A 15,518-nucleotide genomic window follows, 5' to 3' on the forward strand; every position below is an offset into this window, starting at 1 on the left:
CTTCCCCCTTGTGGGAAGCAGGGAAGGGATGAATGAATGAATAATGGGAAGGACCCTCTTTGCCATCCAGGTGTGCTACCTGAGCAAAGACCTTGGGGGAAGGAAACTCTGCCATCTCCCTGGTACAGGGTTGGGTTCTGGCAGTTGGGAATAGGGACAGGGACGGTAAGGGTCTGAAGACTGAAAGCCAAGGAGGGAGAAGGTGGCTGAGTGGTTGGGTGTGGGGCCCCAGAAACCAGAAGAAAGGCTTTGGGTGGAGCCCAAAGCTGTTCCTGTAAATAAAGGAGAGTTCCCTTTCAAGTCGGTTCCAGCAGGAGAGCTGTCTTGCAGCTACAGGCCCCCATCCTGGAGCATCCCAGATGGTTCAGGAGCATCCGGGGGCTTCTCGAATCCCTCAGATCTTTCTAAGCTTTGTTGCATCCCGGGGGTGAGTCAGCAGCAGCCCCTTTGTGAAGCAAGAAGAAAGAATTGTGGGCTGGAGTCGGCCTTCTTGGGTTAAGCTTGGGTTAAGCGTCCCTACTTGTTTTGGTTAATTTTGGGTAAGTTTTGGGTAATTCACCCACAGAAGCAAAGAATTCCAGCATGGGAAAGGGGCATTAGGGATGTCCTGGGCCAACTCAAAGCTGAAAAACAGTCCCCATTATAGCATCAACTCAACAAGCATTGAGATGTCTGCTGGGTGTCTGGCTCGATTCTGGGTCTGGAGGACTCAAGGACAACAACGGGCAATCTTTGCCCTCAGAAGCCTCAGTTCTATTGGTGGAGATGATACCCTGTCTCCTGCTTATCAACATTCTTCTCAAAGTGGAGTGTCCAGAACCGAATAAATATATCTATAAAATGGTGGTTGGGGGCAGAAGGAAAGGTGGTTTGGCTGACGCCAAGCTCCGGTTCTGGAGCAGATTTTCTGGCTTCTTGGCTCTCTCTGACACAAACTCCCCCATCTTTCATGGAGTCTCCGTGTTCCCACAGTGGTATGATATACTGGAACTTCATGAGTCTTCCACAGCTGAGCTAAATTCCCTGGGCCATGGAAAGCCAACAGGAGACTCAATTGCTGCTTCGCTGCTTACTTTGTGAACTTGGACAATTTACTTTAACCTCTTTGGGCCTCAGTTTCCCCCCTGTAAAATGAAGAGTTGGACTAGATGTCTGTGGAAGAGGTCTTCCACAGCTGGAAGAGGTCCAGCTCAATCTCATGGAGACAGAAGGAATTCAGAGAAGGATTCTGATGGATGGTGCTTTATTTGGGCAAATGGAGCAGAAATGGGATAGAAATGGGATCAGATAATGCATTTTTGCTTCTAGCATAGAAAGAAATGATGAGGATTTGCTGTTTCTTATACCTATATTTTAAAATCTACTTTCTAGAATGAATGGACTTAGAGTCAATCATTCCTTTCTGAAGTCTCTCCAATTTCCCTAATACTGATTATTTCTGTCTTTGAAAAGTCAATAAATATTTATTAAGTGCCTACTGTGTGTGGGACACTGGTCTAAGCATTGGAGACACATCCCTGTCCTCAGGGAGCTTATAATTTAATGGGAAAGGGTGTACTTTTATTAGTAATTATCACCCCTTCTCTGTAGTAAAGTTGTGGGTGTCTGGAGGCTCTTTGAGAGCAGGTATCACATCTTGTCTTTCTCCTTATCCCTCTCAGTGCTGAGCATGTGACCTTACTCATAGGAGGTACTCATTGGGGGTTTGGGGGTATGTTTCATTCATTTGTGGGTGACTGGAAACTGAGAGTAATAATAGACAACGGAACTGGGGGCTTGTGGGGTGAATCTAAGGAAATGAAATCCAATTAGACAAAGGTAATGTTCCAGACCCACCCAAGTGCAGGTTGGGATTCAGAAGCAAAAGTTCTGTCTTACGGGAATATCACACCAAACAACAACCTCTGTGGTTTTGCAGCAGGGCGACAAAAGGCGTGTCCCCTTGAACAGGAGCAGGAAGGGCTGAACTTAGATGTGTGCGATGGACCAGATGGTCCCTGAAAACCCTTCCAATTCTCCGATTCTGCTGCAGGACTCTGGGTGTGATGTTGCTTGGATGGGTTAGCAAGAAGCTGAAGTTAGGTCAAACTTCCTTTCTTGTACAGGAAATTTCTTTCAGGAGCACACTTAAGAAGGAGACAGAATCCCTTGTGATGGGAGATCTCCCCTGTGTTCTCAGCCCAGTAGCTTCCTGTGTGACACTTCCCTCTCCACACTTAGAACCACATCAGCACCAGGGTCTTGCACTTGGTGGTCAGTGCTGCCTCCATGATGGACAATGACTTTCTAAAGCCACATTCTGCCATGTTTCAAATCTCCAGCATATTCAAAGCCAAACTTTTTCCTTTCCTTTTGCATGGCTATTATCCAGGGACCCTTAGCATATGGACAGATATGTAATAGGGGGGACTCTTTCTCCTTCTCTTCCAGCTCGGGTCAGCTGAACAGAAGGAAGAATTCACAACCATTCCATTTAGGAGCTTTGTAAATCATTCAGCTTGTATCTGGCTGGAGGAGTCGAGACAAAGAAGGGGCCGAGAGCAGGCAGACCCCAAGTCTGGACTGTGATCTCAGCCCATCATTCATGCTGTGTAATTGGACAGCATCATGACAGGAACCAGGAATTTTCCCAGGAGGCTGTCCCTCCCACATTGCTTGGGAACTCTGAGGCTTTCCATCTTGGCTGAGTGATGCTCCTTCCCAGCCCCAAAGTCTGATTAATTATGGGCTTTCACAGGTAATGAGGCAGTGTGGGATGTTGTCCATTCCCTGGGTTGGGGCCAGCCTGCCTGTGTCCTGACCCCTTGCTGCTGCTTTTTATAGTTATTTGATCCCAGATTTCTAGAAAAAAGGACCAGTTTCCAAATTTGTGACAAAGTAAGCTTCTCTGGGCTTCCTTAATTCCTTGTTCAAAATCCTCTCGAGCACTTATTTATGTCCATCTAAGGAGAATTGCATTTAATAGACATTTATCATGTGCTTAGTATGTGCAAAGCCCACTATTAGGCACTGGGGAGCAGAAGAAAGAAGAAAAAATCACCATCCCCGGCCTCAGAGAGTTTATATTCTATCAGCTGAATAAAGGAAGGTACCATCTCAAATATTCTAACAGATGTGTAGTCTTATGAATGTAGATGTTCCCTCCAATAATGGCGACAACCGTCCATTGATGTTTGACAATCTGCAGCACCTCTTGTTCGTGTCCTCCCACAGTTTCTCCATGGAACTCCATCCAAAGTCATAATGCTTCTTTTTTCTTGACAACATCATCATCACCATTATCATTATAGCATTTGTAGAGGACTTTTAAGGTTTGCAAAGCATTTGCATATGATCTCATTTGATCCTCACAATAGCCCTGTGAGTCATCTCTATTGCATGATAAGGAAACTGAGGCACTAAGAAAGTACCCAATGTCACAGCTAGGAAGTGCTTGAGGGAGAATTTGAACTCAGGTCTTTGTTCCTCCAAGTTCTGAGTTCTATCTACGGTATCACCTGGTGGTGAGGACATTAGTGGAGCACACTGGCCATCCACCTGTCCCTCTGGCCATGTGACAACCCATCTTCTCTTTTTGTCATTTAGTTCTTTAATGATATTTCCCTTCCTTGTCCCCATACTCCTTTTTCTCCCTTCCTCTTCATTTCTTATTCCTTCTTCTCTTCCTCTTTGAGAAGTTCACTGAATTTCTGTCTCAGTTTCCACAATTCTAAAATGGGGATAGTAATAGCCCCTTCCCCCAAGGTTTTTGTGATGATCAAATAAGCTAATAATTTGCAATCACTTAGCACAGGGCCTGGGACATAGGAAGTATTTGATAAATGTTTGTTTCCTTCCTTCCTCAAGGAGCTTCTAATGAGGGAAAACAACATAAAAAGAAAGACAAAGTGGAGGGGGGAAGAGATGAGGGCACCAGTCTAGGGGCATGATACAGGAAGTCCTGATAAATGAGCAGCTTGTGGAGGAACAGAGATGTAGCTGATCTGAGCATCCTCCTTAAAATGGAGGGTGTAAGAGGAAGCAACCAAACAGAGGGAGAGACCAGAGGGGCAGTGGATGAGAAGTCCAGGGATGGAGTGAGCTTCCAGGACAAAGCTTCTGTAGCCTGATAAAGACTGCAGAGTTAGCCGTGCAGCTGGGAAAGCTAGAACATCTTTTATCTTTCAAGGAATTGGAAATGATTTTGTTAAGTGGATAGGAAATACTTTGTTCTAACACTCTGTACTATGACATTTTGTTCTAATGAGTCTTTTTAAAAATAATCTAAAAACAAACAGAATGGGTTCTTATATTTTGACCTATTTAAGTTAATGATGGAATGGTAAAGATGTAGTCCACTGTTGGACTGCTGACTGTCTCTAATATCCTCATCAATGATACCCTTAATTGGTCTATAAAATATTTTGTTTTTATGGGAGAATATGGGAGAATAAAAAAATAGTTCAATAGTTGATATTGTATTGATTGCGTTTTTCAGTAGTAATAAGATCTGACATTTTCCCCGTTGCCTATGATATTTTCCTCTACTTTAAATATGTTGTCTCTCAGTCCTGCCGGCCCTCCAATTTTATCACCTCTTCTTCAGATAATCTTCTATGCTCATTCAATCTCCTCTGACTGTTTTTCCCATTTTGGTTCTCTCTAGTGACATTTCTACCTCTTTCATAAGTTCATTTAGGCCTGGGATGTTGGGTTCCAAGAGTGTAGGTTCCATTTTCCTTGATGGAAAAAACAGTTTGTTAAAATGACTTTTATAAATCTTTTCCATTTTTTTTCTGTTTGTGGTTCTTCCATTTTCATCCTCGAATGCCCTTGGGGTGAGTTTCTTAGTTGGCCAAACTTTAAACTGCTTTTACCTTCTGCTTCTCTCTGCTTTATGAGACAGTAGTAGTCATTATCATACAATGATGGGCCATGGGAGTGACATTTACATCGATTATAATAATCTTATTCAGAGGTTGAGCCAATATAAATTGGTTGCCACAACGAGAAGACCAAAAGAGCCTAAAAAGCACCTTAATCACCAAACGTCTTATTTAACTTGCCAGAAAGAAGGAGCGGGCTGCCAAAGACAACACTGCATTAGAATATTAACTTATTTATGAAATCGGAAAGCGGCCAGTTCCCACGATCGCTGCTACGGGAGAGGCTGGGACTGGTAGATCATTCAGGCTTGGGAGCTCCCGGGGGCTAAAGCCCACTGAGCATCAGCTCTAAGGATGGAGCCAATATGGCAGATCTCCCAGAGGTCCCCTTCCAAGTGAAGGGTCCAGTGGCTGCCTAAGGAAAGGTAACCTGTTTCAGAGCAGAAAAAAAACAGGTCAACTCTTCAGTGTCAATCAGTGGAATGGTTAGTCTGAATAAGACAGGGAGACCTAGTCCCCCAAAAATCTGAAAAATAATAATAATGAACAACAAATGTACAGATAAATAAGACAATATAAATATAATATATATTTATTAATTATATAATATATATGTTTATTATATATGTAATATGTAATATATGAAACAATTATAAGAGAAAAGGTCACTAACAATGGGGAGATCAGAAAACACCTCTCATATAGAAGGGGGTACCTGAACTGTTTTTTTGAAAGAGCTAGAGATAAGAGGCGGACATTCCAGATATAAGTGTGGAGGCTGGAGATAAAATAACATGTTCAGGGAACTACTAACAGACAATTTGATTAGAATGGAACATATCCAGGACTTTGGGGGGGTGGGGTGGAAAATGGTGGAATAGAGAAAGCATTCAGCTGAATTCTCCCGATTTTCCTTCCCAAGCAGCTTTAAAATAATGCCTAAAATTGAATTCTGGAGTGACAGAGTCAGCAAAAGGTCAGAATGAGTCATTTTTCCAGCCCCAAACAACATAAATGATTGGAAAGAGAAATCTGTGCCGTGGGGAAGGAGGCTGACCTGGAGTCCCTATGGAGGATCCCATAGTGGTGGGATCAGGCCGTGGTGACAGAAATAGCTGCACCTATGGGAGCTCTCAAGAGGGTCTGGCAATTGATTGGGAAGAGATTACAGGGGACCCTTATGCTAACATTGGATTCAGCATCAGTCACTTCATTGCCTACACTCACTTCTGGTTCATAATTCAAGTGTAGAGAAGAGAAAATGGAAGTCCTTAGGGTTTTCACCCCCAAGAAATCTGGGACACCGAGAACCAGTATCATTTCTGGGCCAGGAACCCTGATGAGCAATATCCCCAAATCCCAAAAGGTTGGGGGCCCTTTCTGGATAAGGAGCAGAATGCAGACTAAGAGAGCAGTGACCACATTTCTCCCCAGATTGTATCACCTTGGAATCATGGAAAACTTCCAGTTCCCCAGAATTAGCTCTCAAAACAGCAGTGTGTAGAAGCTTGAGACAGTGCCTCTCCCCTGCATTCCATGAGCACAGTCCAACATTAACATATCCAAATCAAGAAATAGGGTGGAAAAATAAGCAAATAGCAAAAAAAGAACTTAACCATAAAAAACTACCTTGGTAACAGGGAAGATCAATGCACAAATTCCGAAGAAAACAATGAAGTCAAAACAGCTACAAGAAAAGCCTCAAAGGAAAAAAATGCAAATTGAACACAAGCCCAAAAAGAGTTCCTGGAAGAGCTAAAAAAATTATTTTCAAATCAAATAAGCGTAAGTGGTAGAAGAAAAAATAAACTAAAAAGTTAAGTAAATAAATGAAAACAAAGGAAGAAAATAACAAAAAGACAATAGGTTGGTAAGACAAGCACAAAAATACTAAAGAAAATAAAACCAAAATTGGCCAAATGGAGAAAGAGATACAAAAATTTACTGATGAAAATAGCTCTTTTAAAATTGGCCAAATTGAGAGGGAGGAGTGAAAGGAATATATGTTCTAAGAAGAATAGAATTCATTAAAAATTAGAATTAGGCAAGTAAACACGCATGGAGGGGAATGTTAAGAAATAATATAGGAGGGGCAGTTAGCACAGTGGATAAAACGCTGGTCCTGGAGTCAAGGAGGACCTGAATTCATATGTGACCTTAGACCATTGACATTTACTGTCTATGTGACCCTGGGAAAATCACTTAACCCCGATTGTCTCACACAAAAAATAAAACAACAAAAAATAATATAGAAAAAGTAGATGGTAATCAAAGTGGGGCACAAAATGAGCTTTAATTGCAAGCTCAGAATTTTGCTTTTTCTTTTAGAGAACAAAAGGCAGCCATTGCAGATTTTTGAATAGGAGTTAATGATATGACATCCACTATAATAATAAATATATATATATATATATTTTATATAGTATATTATATAATAAATAATAAATATCATCCACTAGATTATATATAATATTATATAATAAATAATAAATAAATATCATCCACTTGATTTATGAGGATGGACATTAGATCTTACCATTGTCCAATCCCACGTTATTGTTGATACAGAAGAATGAGGAGGACATGTGCTATGCCCACTGACCCATGGACACATCAGAGCACAGAGAAATTGGGGAATCACTCACTGCTAGAATAAAAGAACCTGCATGGAGAGCCCGATTACTGTAAATGAACAGCCCTTTTGCTCACCCCCTTGACCTCCTGATTCCATTAAAATGTTCTTGGCTTGTAACTTCAGGTCATCCCAGTTCCCATCTCTTCCTGCTTCTCGGACTTGAGCACTTCCAAGAACCTCTGGTTTCTGTCTCAGTCTAATGTCTGATTCACTCCCTCTCTTGGCTTGTGGTTTAGACTACAGCATAATACTCGGAGCACAACTTTGGAGTCAGAAGACCTGAGTTCAATTTCTGCCCCTCATTTCTAGCTATGTGACATTGGGCAAGGGATCCAGCTTCTCTGTCCCTCCGTTTTTTCATCTGTATAACATGGTGGTCATTGGGGTTTGATTAGAAAGACTTCATGGCCTTTTCTAATAATTTGTGAATATTGTGGTAATCTTTGCCTAAAAGGCTTGGTTAAAATAAAATTCCCTCATGCCCTCCTGTGGGATTACACCTTCATTTCTGCATCCACCATGTCTCAGACACATTAATTACTCAGGAAGTATTTGTTGGATGGATTTGAAATTCTCAAGTCTAGTCAACAAGCACTTATTAAGCACCTACTATATGCCAGACATTGTGCTATGTGAGATACACACTATTTAGAGTCTGGGAAAGACTTCAGAGTCATTTTACAGATGAATTTGTACTTGGGGCTCAAAGAGAAGGGACTTGGTGGAACTCCATTCTAATACAGTTCATTATGGCATGGGTTTGGATCTCCCAGAAATGGAAGGCCAGCTGATAAAAGCACAGTACAATGGCAACAGACATTTCCACAGTACAGCCCTGTAGGTTCACGAAATGCTTTATGAGAGTTATCTCCTCGGGCCCTGAGGGGTATTTCCCCCCATTTTACAGCTGAGAAAGTTGAGACTTAGGGGGTTAATGTTGACTTGCCTGTTGTTAAATGGACAACAAATCAAAGGCATAGTTTGCACCTAGATCTTCCTGATTCCAAATAGAGCATTCTAGCTGCTAGTATGGCACTCTCTTTCTTGTGACACTGATAGTCTCTGATGGGGTTTTGGTCCTGATATTGGGTCAAACAAGGTAATGAGGGTTAGGGGACCTACAGAGCCCAAGTGAGAACTGTCTCCCGGATGGATTTTGTGTGTATTATGGGTAATAATAAGGAGAGAGAGAGAGAGAGAGAGAGAGAGAGAGAGAGACAGAGAGAGAGAGAGACAGAGACAGAGGAGAGATACAGAGACAGAGAGGAGAGAGAGAGACTGACAGAGACAGAGACAGACAGGGCAGGTCTTTGTTGCCCGGGCAGACACGTACTTGAGGATTTGGGCTAGCTCTTCCTGCACCAAAAGCCAGGCAGGATCTGGTCATCTGACCTGAAATGACCCTTTGTTGACAGAATGAAAATCTTCCCAAAGGGCAGTGGTGGGGTCTTCAGATGGGAGGGATTTTCCCCCAAGACTGGACCCTTCATGCCGGGTGCCAGGGACACTGCCACTGCCCCAGGACCCCATGGGGCTCCTTAGTTCTGGGCTGGCTTCTGCCATCACCTGGAAGTTTGGGGAGGGGGCTTGGGGCATGGGGCCCTATCTGACGCAGTGTTTTCAAGCCCTCCTCTCCCCACACCCAGTTCTTACTCTGGGTGCATTCAAGCCTGGGCCCCTTTGGCTTGATGTCCTAGATGTGACCCCCCCCCGCCTCAGCCTTCCCCTCAGAAGAATGGGTGCAGTCCAGCTGCTCCCTAGGGAAAGGGGCCGTGTCCCACCCGGAGCAGCTGGCGAGGCCCTCGAGGCCGGCCAGGAGGGAGTAGCAGCTTGCTTGGGGGGAGCCAAGTCCCCTGGACTCATTAAGCCGGAGGCATGCACTTCAGGGAGCCAGAGAATGCCTGTCTGACAAAAGCATTTCAGGCACTTAGGAGCAGCAGAGCACAGAGGGCTGATAACTTCCAGATGGGCTTTCTGTCGGCCCAAGAGAAGATACTGGGCTTGGGGGGCCTGGGGCCTAGAGCAGTGGGGACTAACGTTTCTGTGCCCCCGGGCCCTGGATCTGACTGGAGCCCCCGTCCGGGACCCCAGACCCCCTTCCCCCCCAACTGCCCTCTCCTGACCCCCTTAGTCAGGCCGTAGCCATGGGAAGAAGCAGCCCATCCAAACTCTGGGGGTGGTTTGTTGGTCCAAAGCTCTGCAAAGTTAAATTCCTCCCAAAAAATCACAAAGGGGTGTTGAAATGGTTGTCAGAGGGTGACCAGCCAGCTGCCGGAGCTAAGTTGGGCTGGGGGCAGGAGGAGGGAGGAGAGCAGTCTGCTTGAGCTTGGACCCAACTTTCATTTTCAGCTGTAATGTGAATCTTAATGAAATGCCTAATAATAATTCCCCAGCACCCATTGGGGTCAGACAATCAGTCATTCGATCAACAAACACATATTAGGCACCTATTGTGTGCCAGGCGCTGTGGAAAAGGCAAAGACCAGTTCCCACTCAAAGAGCTCACAGTCTTACAGACAAGCTAGGTCTGAGCCCTGGCCTGTTCCCACCTTTGGATCTGTTAGATTCCTCAGTAGAATGTAAGCCCCTCTGAGGGCAGAGTGATTTCATTTTGTGTCCCTGTTCCCACAGTGTCAAGTTTAATTCTTTCTTTGATAAATTCACCCAACCTTCTTTTTTAATTAAAGCTTTTTATTTTCAAAACATACGCACAGATAATTTTCAACATTCGCCCTCGCAAATCCTGGTGTTCCAAATTGTTTCCCTCCTTCCTCCGCAGAAGAAGGCAAATAATCCAATGTATGGTAAACACATGCAACTCTTCTATACTTATTTCCACAATTATGACGCTGCCCAAGAAAAATTGGATCAAAAAGGGAAAAAAATGAGAAAGAAAACAAAAAGCGAGCAAATAACAACAAAAAGAGGGAAAATACATGTTGTGATCCACACTCAGTTCCCACAATCCTCTCTCTGGAGGCTCTCTCCATCACAAGACCATTGGAACTGGCCTGAATCATCTCATTGTTGGAAAGAGCCACATCCATCAGAATGGATCATCGTATAATCTTGCTTTGGCTAACACTCAATAAACATTTATTAAGCTCCTTCTGTGTACCAGGCAGCTCTACTAGATGCTGGCCATAAAAAAGCACAAAAGCCCTCAGGCAGCTTACAGATTCTGGGTTAAATGACTTCCAGTGGTCACCTAACTAGGAAGTATCTGTAGGTCTTCCTGATTTAAATTTGAGTGCTGTTCACTCAAACTATCCCTTGGGATCATTGTAGGGTTCTAGTAAGAGCCTTTATGTGGTACTTTGGAAACCCTAACGTTCTATGGAAATGTTAGTGTGGGGGGAGTTCTTTAGGCCAGGGTTCCTAGGAGCCCAGGTTCTGATGGGTAAACTTTTATTTTGCCCTCCAGTCCCACCATGCTACCCTTCCCTCCACGTCTAGCTCCCCTTCCATATGTTGTCTTTCCCCAATTTGTAAGCTCCTGACAGCGTCCATCTTATCTCCTTATTTTTGCACCCCCTGCACTTAGAACGAGTGTGCAGGAAACACTTAATAACTGGATTTATTTTTTTACTCACAATCATCATCATCATAACTATTTTTTATAATTTAATTTTAACTTAAATTTAAATTATTAATAATAAAAATATAATATATGAATATAAAATAATAAATAAATTAAATATATTATAAAATTAATTTTAATAATTAACAATAATAACAGTTAATACCATGAGAGGTGGGGATGCTAGTTGTAAAATTAATGAGTGTATGAATGAATGAAGGCAAAAGGAAGTATATAATCTCTGTGCTCAGGGTCCCCAGGGTTAGTTGGAAAACCAAACAAAAGGCAACGTGGGTAGAAAAGGTTGTCCGTTCAGCCCTGCTGCCTGCTTGGCTGCCATCGTTCTGTTCCTCAGTCAGGGCACAGGGGCAGCTCCTGGGCTCCTCAGCCAAAGCCACGGGTGCTACTGCCCTGGCATGGAGAAGGGCCTTGGAATGGGGTGACATCGGCCGGCCGGTGGGCCCGGGGCCGGATTTGGTAGCACAGGTGTGACCCTGGCCACGCTCACCGACCCTATCACTGGCAATGGGTCTGGAACGGACCCAGCCATGTTCCCACTCCAGGCAGCCTGAAGCCTGAGCTCTGCCAGCGAGTGGGCTGTGAAAGCACCGGACCATTTTCTTCCTCCCCCCAGAGAGGAGACTGGAGCTGGACCTTTCTTTGAGACCCCGATATCAGACTCTGCCGGGGCCTGGGGACCTCAGGTATAACCCTCTGTCTTCTGTACAGCTGCCAAGGCTTCTTCTCCAGCCTTGGAAGCCAAACCCGTGTCCTCATCTCAGGAGTCCGGGCCAGATTCTCACCCTATGTAACTCTCTAGGAATTCCCAGAAAATTCCCATCCTTAACCTCCGAAGGTCTGGACTTGGGCTCGCATTCCAGTGGCCCTCTTAGAGATCACGCAAAAGGGACTGGGTCCAACAAGATGGCCTTTTCTCGGGACTGTAGGCACTGGGGGCAGGAGACCCCTTGGGACCCTCTTGAGAGTCTCGGCCTTTTTCCATGAAATTGAAGCGAGACACCTTTCTGGGAAAACATACCACCATCCTGGGGCGGCTTTAATGGGACTTCTGGGATTTCCCTGGCCTTGTTCATGGCTCACATTAGAGTGATGTTTGCAATGTGACATCTGAGAGTTAGAACTGGAAGGGACCTTTCCATCCCCCTCAGTGACAGATGGAAAGACTGAGTCCCGGAGAAGGGAAGGGATTTGGACAAATGGAAAAGGAGGGATTCACGACTTCAAATACAGTGTGGGGGCCTCATGCAACTCTGGCAGCGACTCGTACGTGTGGGACATGGCGAACTGGGCTGATTTCCTTCTTTGCTCCATTTCCAATCTGTAGAATGTCAGCTTGGAAAAGACCCTTCAGTCTGCCCTATATTCAAAAGAGCTGTTGTTTGTCCCCCATTCTTGAAAAGGACCGGGACATCGGGGAGGTGACGCCATACAGGAGAATTGGGTCTGAGGGAGGGAGGACTGTGCAAAGTCGCCAACTGCACGTTCTCCTGCAGAACCAGTTGGGTCCAGTGGCCAGACGTAGATCAGAATGACTTTCTCACACCTGAAAGGGTCACCCAGCTTTTGCTCGAAAGCTTCCAGGGAAGGAGACCCCATTTTTTCTCAAGGTTGTCCATTCTACTTTGGGATGGAAGTAATTTGTTAGGTTGCTCTTTCTCTATGGAGCCGAAATCTGCTTCCCTACAACTCCCACCTGTCCTCCTTTTTGTTTGGGTAAGGAATATAGAACCATATTTATAAATGCCTCATCACTTGTAATTGATGCATTCCCAAGAAGTTTGCCTTTTTTTTTTTTTTGTAAATTTTGAGTCACATTTGAGGGGCAGCTAGGTGGGGCAGTGGATAGAGCACCAGCCCTGAAGTCAGGAGGACCTGAGTTCAAATCTGATCTCAAACACTTAACACTTCCTGACTGTGTGACCGTGGACAAGTCATTTAACCCCAATTGCCTCAGGGAAAAAAAAAGTCACATTTGAAATATCCAGAGTCTTGCTAGGAGCTTTTTATGATCTTTTAATTTGTACCGATATCTTTTCATCACCTTCATCATCTCTAGCTTAATTTGTGCTGATATCTTTTGTTTTTCAACACCTTCATCTCCAGATATATCCCTCCCCTTCTATTGGGACAGGATCCCTCCGAGAAACGTATTTTAAAAAGAAATAAATAAAGATTTCAGTAAAGTCTAACAGCACATGCAACATTTCATACACTCCACCTCTGCCAAGAAAGGAAGGAAGCTTATTTTCTCCTTTCCTCTTAATTCAATTTCATTTTCAGTTCTGAATTTTTTCCCTTCCCTCCATCCTAGTAGAAAAGCAAGAAAAACAAAATTCATTTTAATTTTTTCCCCCTGAGGCAACTGGGGTTAAGTGACTTGCCCAGGGTCACACAGCCAGGAAGTGTTAAGTGTCTGAGGTCAGATTTGAACTCAGGTGCTCCTGACTTCAGGACTGGTGCTCTATCCACTGTGCCACCTGGCTGCCCCTTTATTTTTTTTTAATTCAATTTTATTTTCTTTCTCATCTCTTCTTCAGAGGAATTGGTCAAAATAATCACACAATACTCTGCTTTTCTTTTTTTTTTCTTTTTGTTTACACCATTATTGTCATTATGGATATCATTTTCCCGGATCTACTTTCTTTACTTTGCATCAATTAATAAAAATCTTCTCATGCTTTTCAGTGTTCTTCATATTTTTAAGCGTGAGATAATATTTACAAAGTGATCTCCCCAAACTGATGTTGCAGGGAGGGGCAGAAACATTGATTTTTTCATTTTAGAGATGAAGAATATAAGGTTCAGAGAAGACCCTTGATTTGGCTACAGGGACACAGATAGCAAGAGTTGTGAGCAGAATTCAATTAGAATATTTTTTATGTATGAAAAAATTTTTTGACCTTTTTTTAAATCTTAGAATCTTTTTGCAAGTTCTATATTTCAGTACTTTCCTAGTTACCAGCTCTCTATTTAATGGGAAAAAATGATCTTTCCTCTGCACGTCTCCCCCTCCCCAGTGTCCCATTTATTGATTTTAAATACCCAGATTTTCATGTACCTAAATGGGTTTGATGTTAGGAGATCTGCATTAGATTCATGCTCTATTATTTGCTATCTGTATGATCCTGAGCAGTCACATTCCTGTTTGGACCTCAGTTTCTTCATCTGAAAAATGGGAAGATTGTTCTGACTTTTGGGAAATGGTGTGATACATTGGAAAGGATGCAATGGAGTCTGAATTCAAATCCTGCATGTCCTACTTATCATGTTGGGCGAATCATTTTGCCAAATGAAGGCATTAGACTGGATAACTTTGGAAGTTTTTTCTAACTCATTTATCTATGACTCTCCAAGGTCCTTTCCCACTCTAAATCTACAATCCTGTTGGATTTTCTATAAGATACGAAATCTTTTGGATGTGTGTGAAATAAAAGGTAATTTCGGAGGGAGTATGTGCCAGCCAGTCAACCAGCACTTATTTTTTATTTTATTTTATAGCTTTTTATTTACAGGTTATATGCCTGGGTAATTTTACAGCATTGACAATTGCCAAACCTTTTGTTCCAACTTTTCCCCTCCTTCCCCCCATCCTCTCCCCCTGATGGCAGGTTGACCAATACATGTTAAATATGTTAAAGTATAAATTACATACAAAATAAGTATACATGTCCAAACAGTTGTTTTGCTGTACAAAAAGAATCGGACTCTGAAATGGTATACCATTAGCCTGTGAAGGAAATCCAAAATGCAGGTGGGTAAAAATAGAGGCATTGGGAATTCTATGTAATGATCAACCAGCACTTATTAAGTGCCTACTGTATGCCAGGCACACAACCACCCCGGAACAGGGGAGGTAGGTGGGAAATGTATTAGTGACAAGATTTGTGGCAGGTGCTGATAGGTCTGGATGAAGGAGCAGGGGAGATGCCAGCTGTAGGTTGGCAGCGATTGGTGTCAGTTTTGGGGGGACGGAGGCCCCTCTGAGCACTGGGCACCATGCTAGGTGGGCAGTGCCCCCAGGCCGGTCTGGAGCCCCAAGTTACGCTGACTCCTTTGCCTTCCGCAGACGTGAATGAGTGTCAAGCTGAGAACGGAGGCTGCGCATCTCAGTGCTGCAACACCATCGGCAGCTTCTACTGCAAGTGCCCAGACGGCCAGAAGCTGCAGGAGGACGGAAAGGCCTGTGGAGGTAGGACTCTGCTGTCCATTTCTCCAAGGAGAGTCTTGGCTCTCTGAGGGCAAGACCTGGTTCTTCTTGTTGGCTCCGTAGCTCCTAGCACAGCGCCAAGGACATGATGTATACCAGCTGCTTAATGAACCTTAATTAAGATAAATTGTCCTGGGACACTACCTGGCTTATGAGCGTCTATTAACTCTGGGAATCTTACTCAGTCCCGTCTGACTTTCTGGGACCCCA

At 43.8% G+C, this 15,518-nt stretch overlaps 1 protein-coding gene across 2 annotated transcripts in view; it reads left to right on the forward strand.

Moving 5' to 3' along the window:
- The window catches only part of MEGF6 (multiple EGF like domains 6), a 367,229-nt gene that overhangs the window by 178,701 nt on the left and 173,010 nt on the right, over positions 1–15,518 (forward strand). For both annotated transcript variants that reach the window (XM_031962976.1, XM_031962977.1), the window contains exon 4: positions 15,168–15,290. In XM_031962976.1, coding sequence (XP_031818836.1) covers positions 15,168–15,290 — 123 coding nt within the window. The remainder of the gene's footprint in view (positions 1–15,167; positions 15,291–15,518) is intronic.

This window comes from Sarcophilus harrisii, chromosome 3, assembly GCF_902635505.1.
Source record: "Sarcophilus harrisii chromosome 3, mSarHar1.11, whole genome shotgun sequence".
NCBI lineage: Eukaryota > Metazoa > Chordata > Mammalia > Dasyuromorphia > Dasyuridae > Sarcophilus > Sarcophilus harrisii.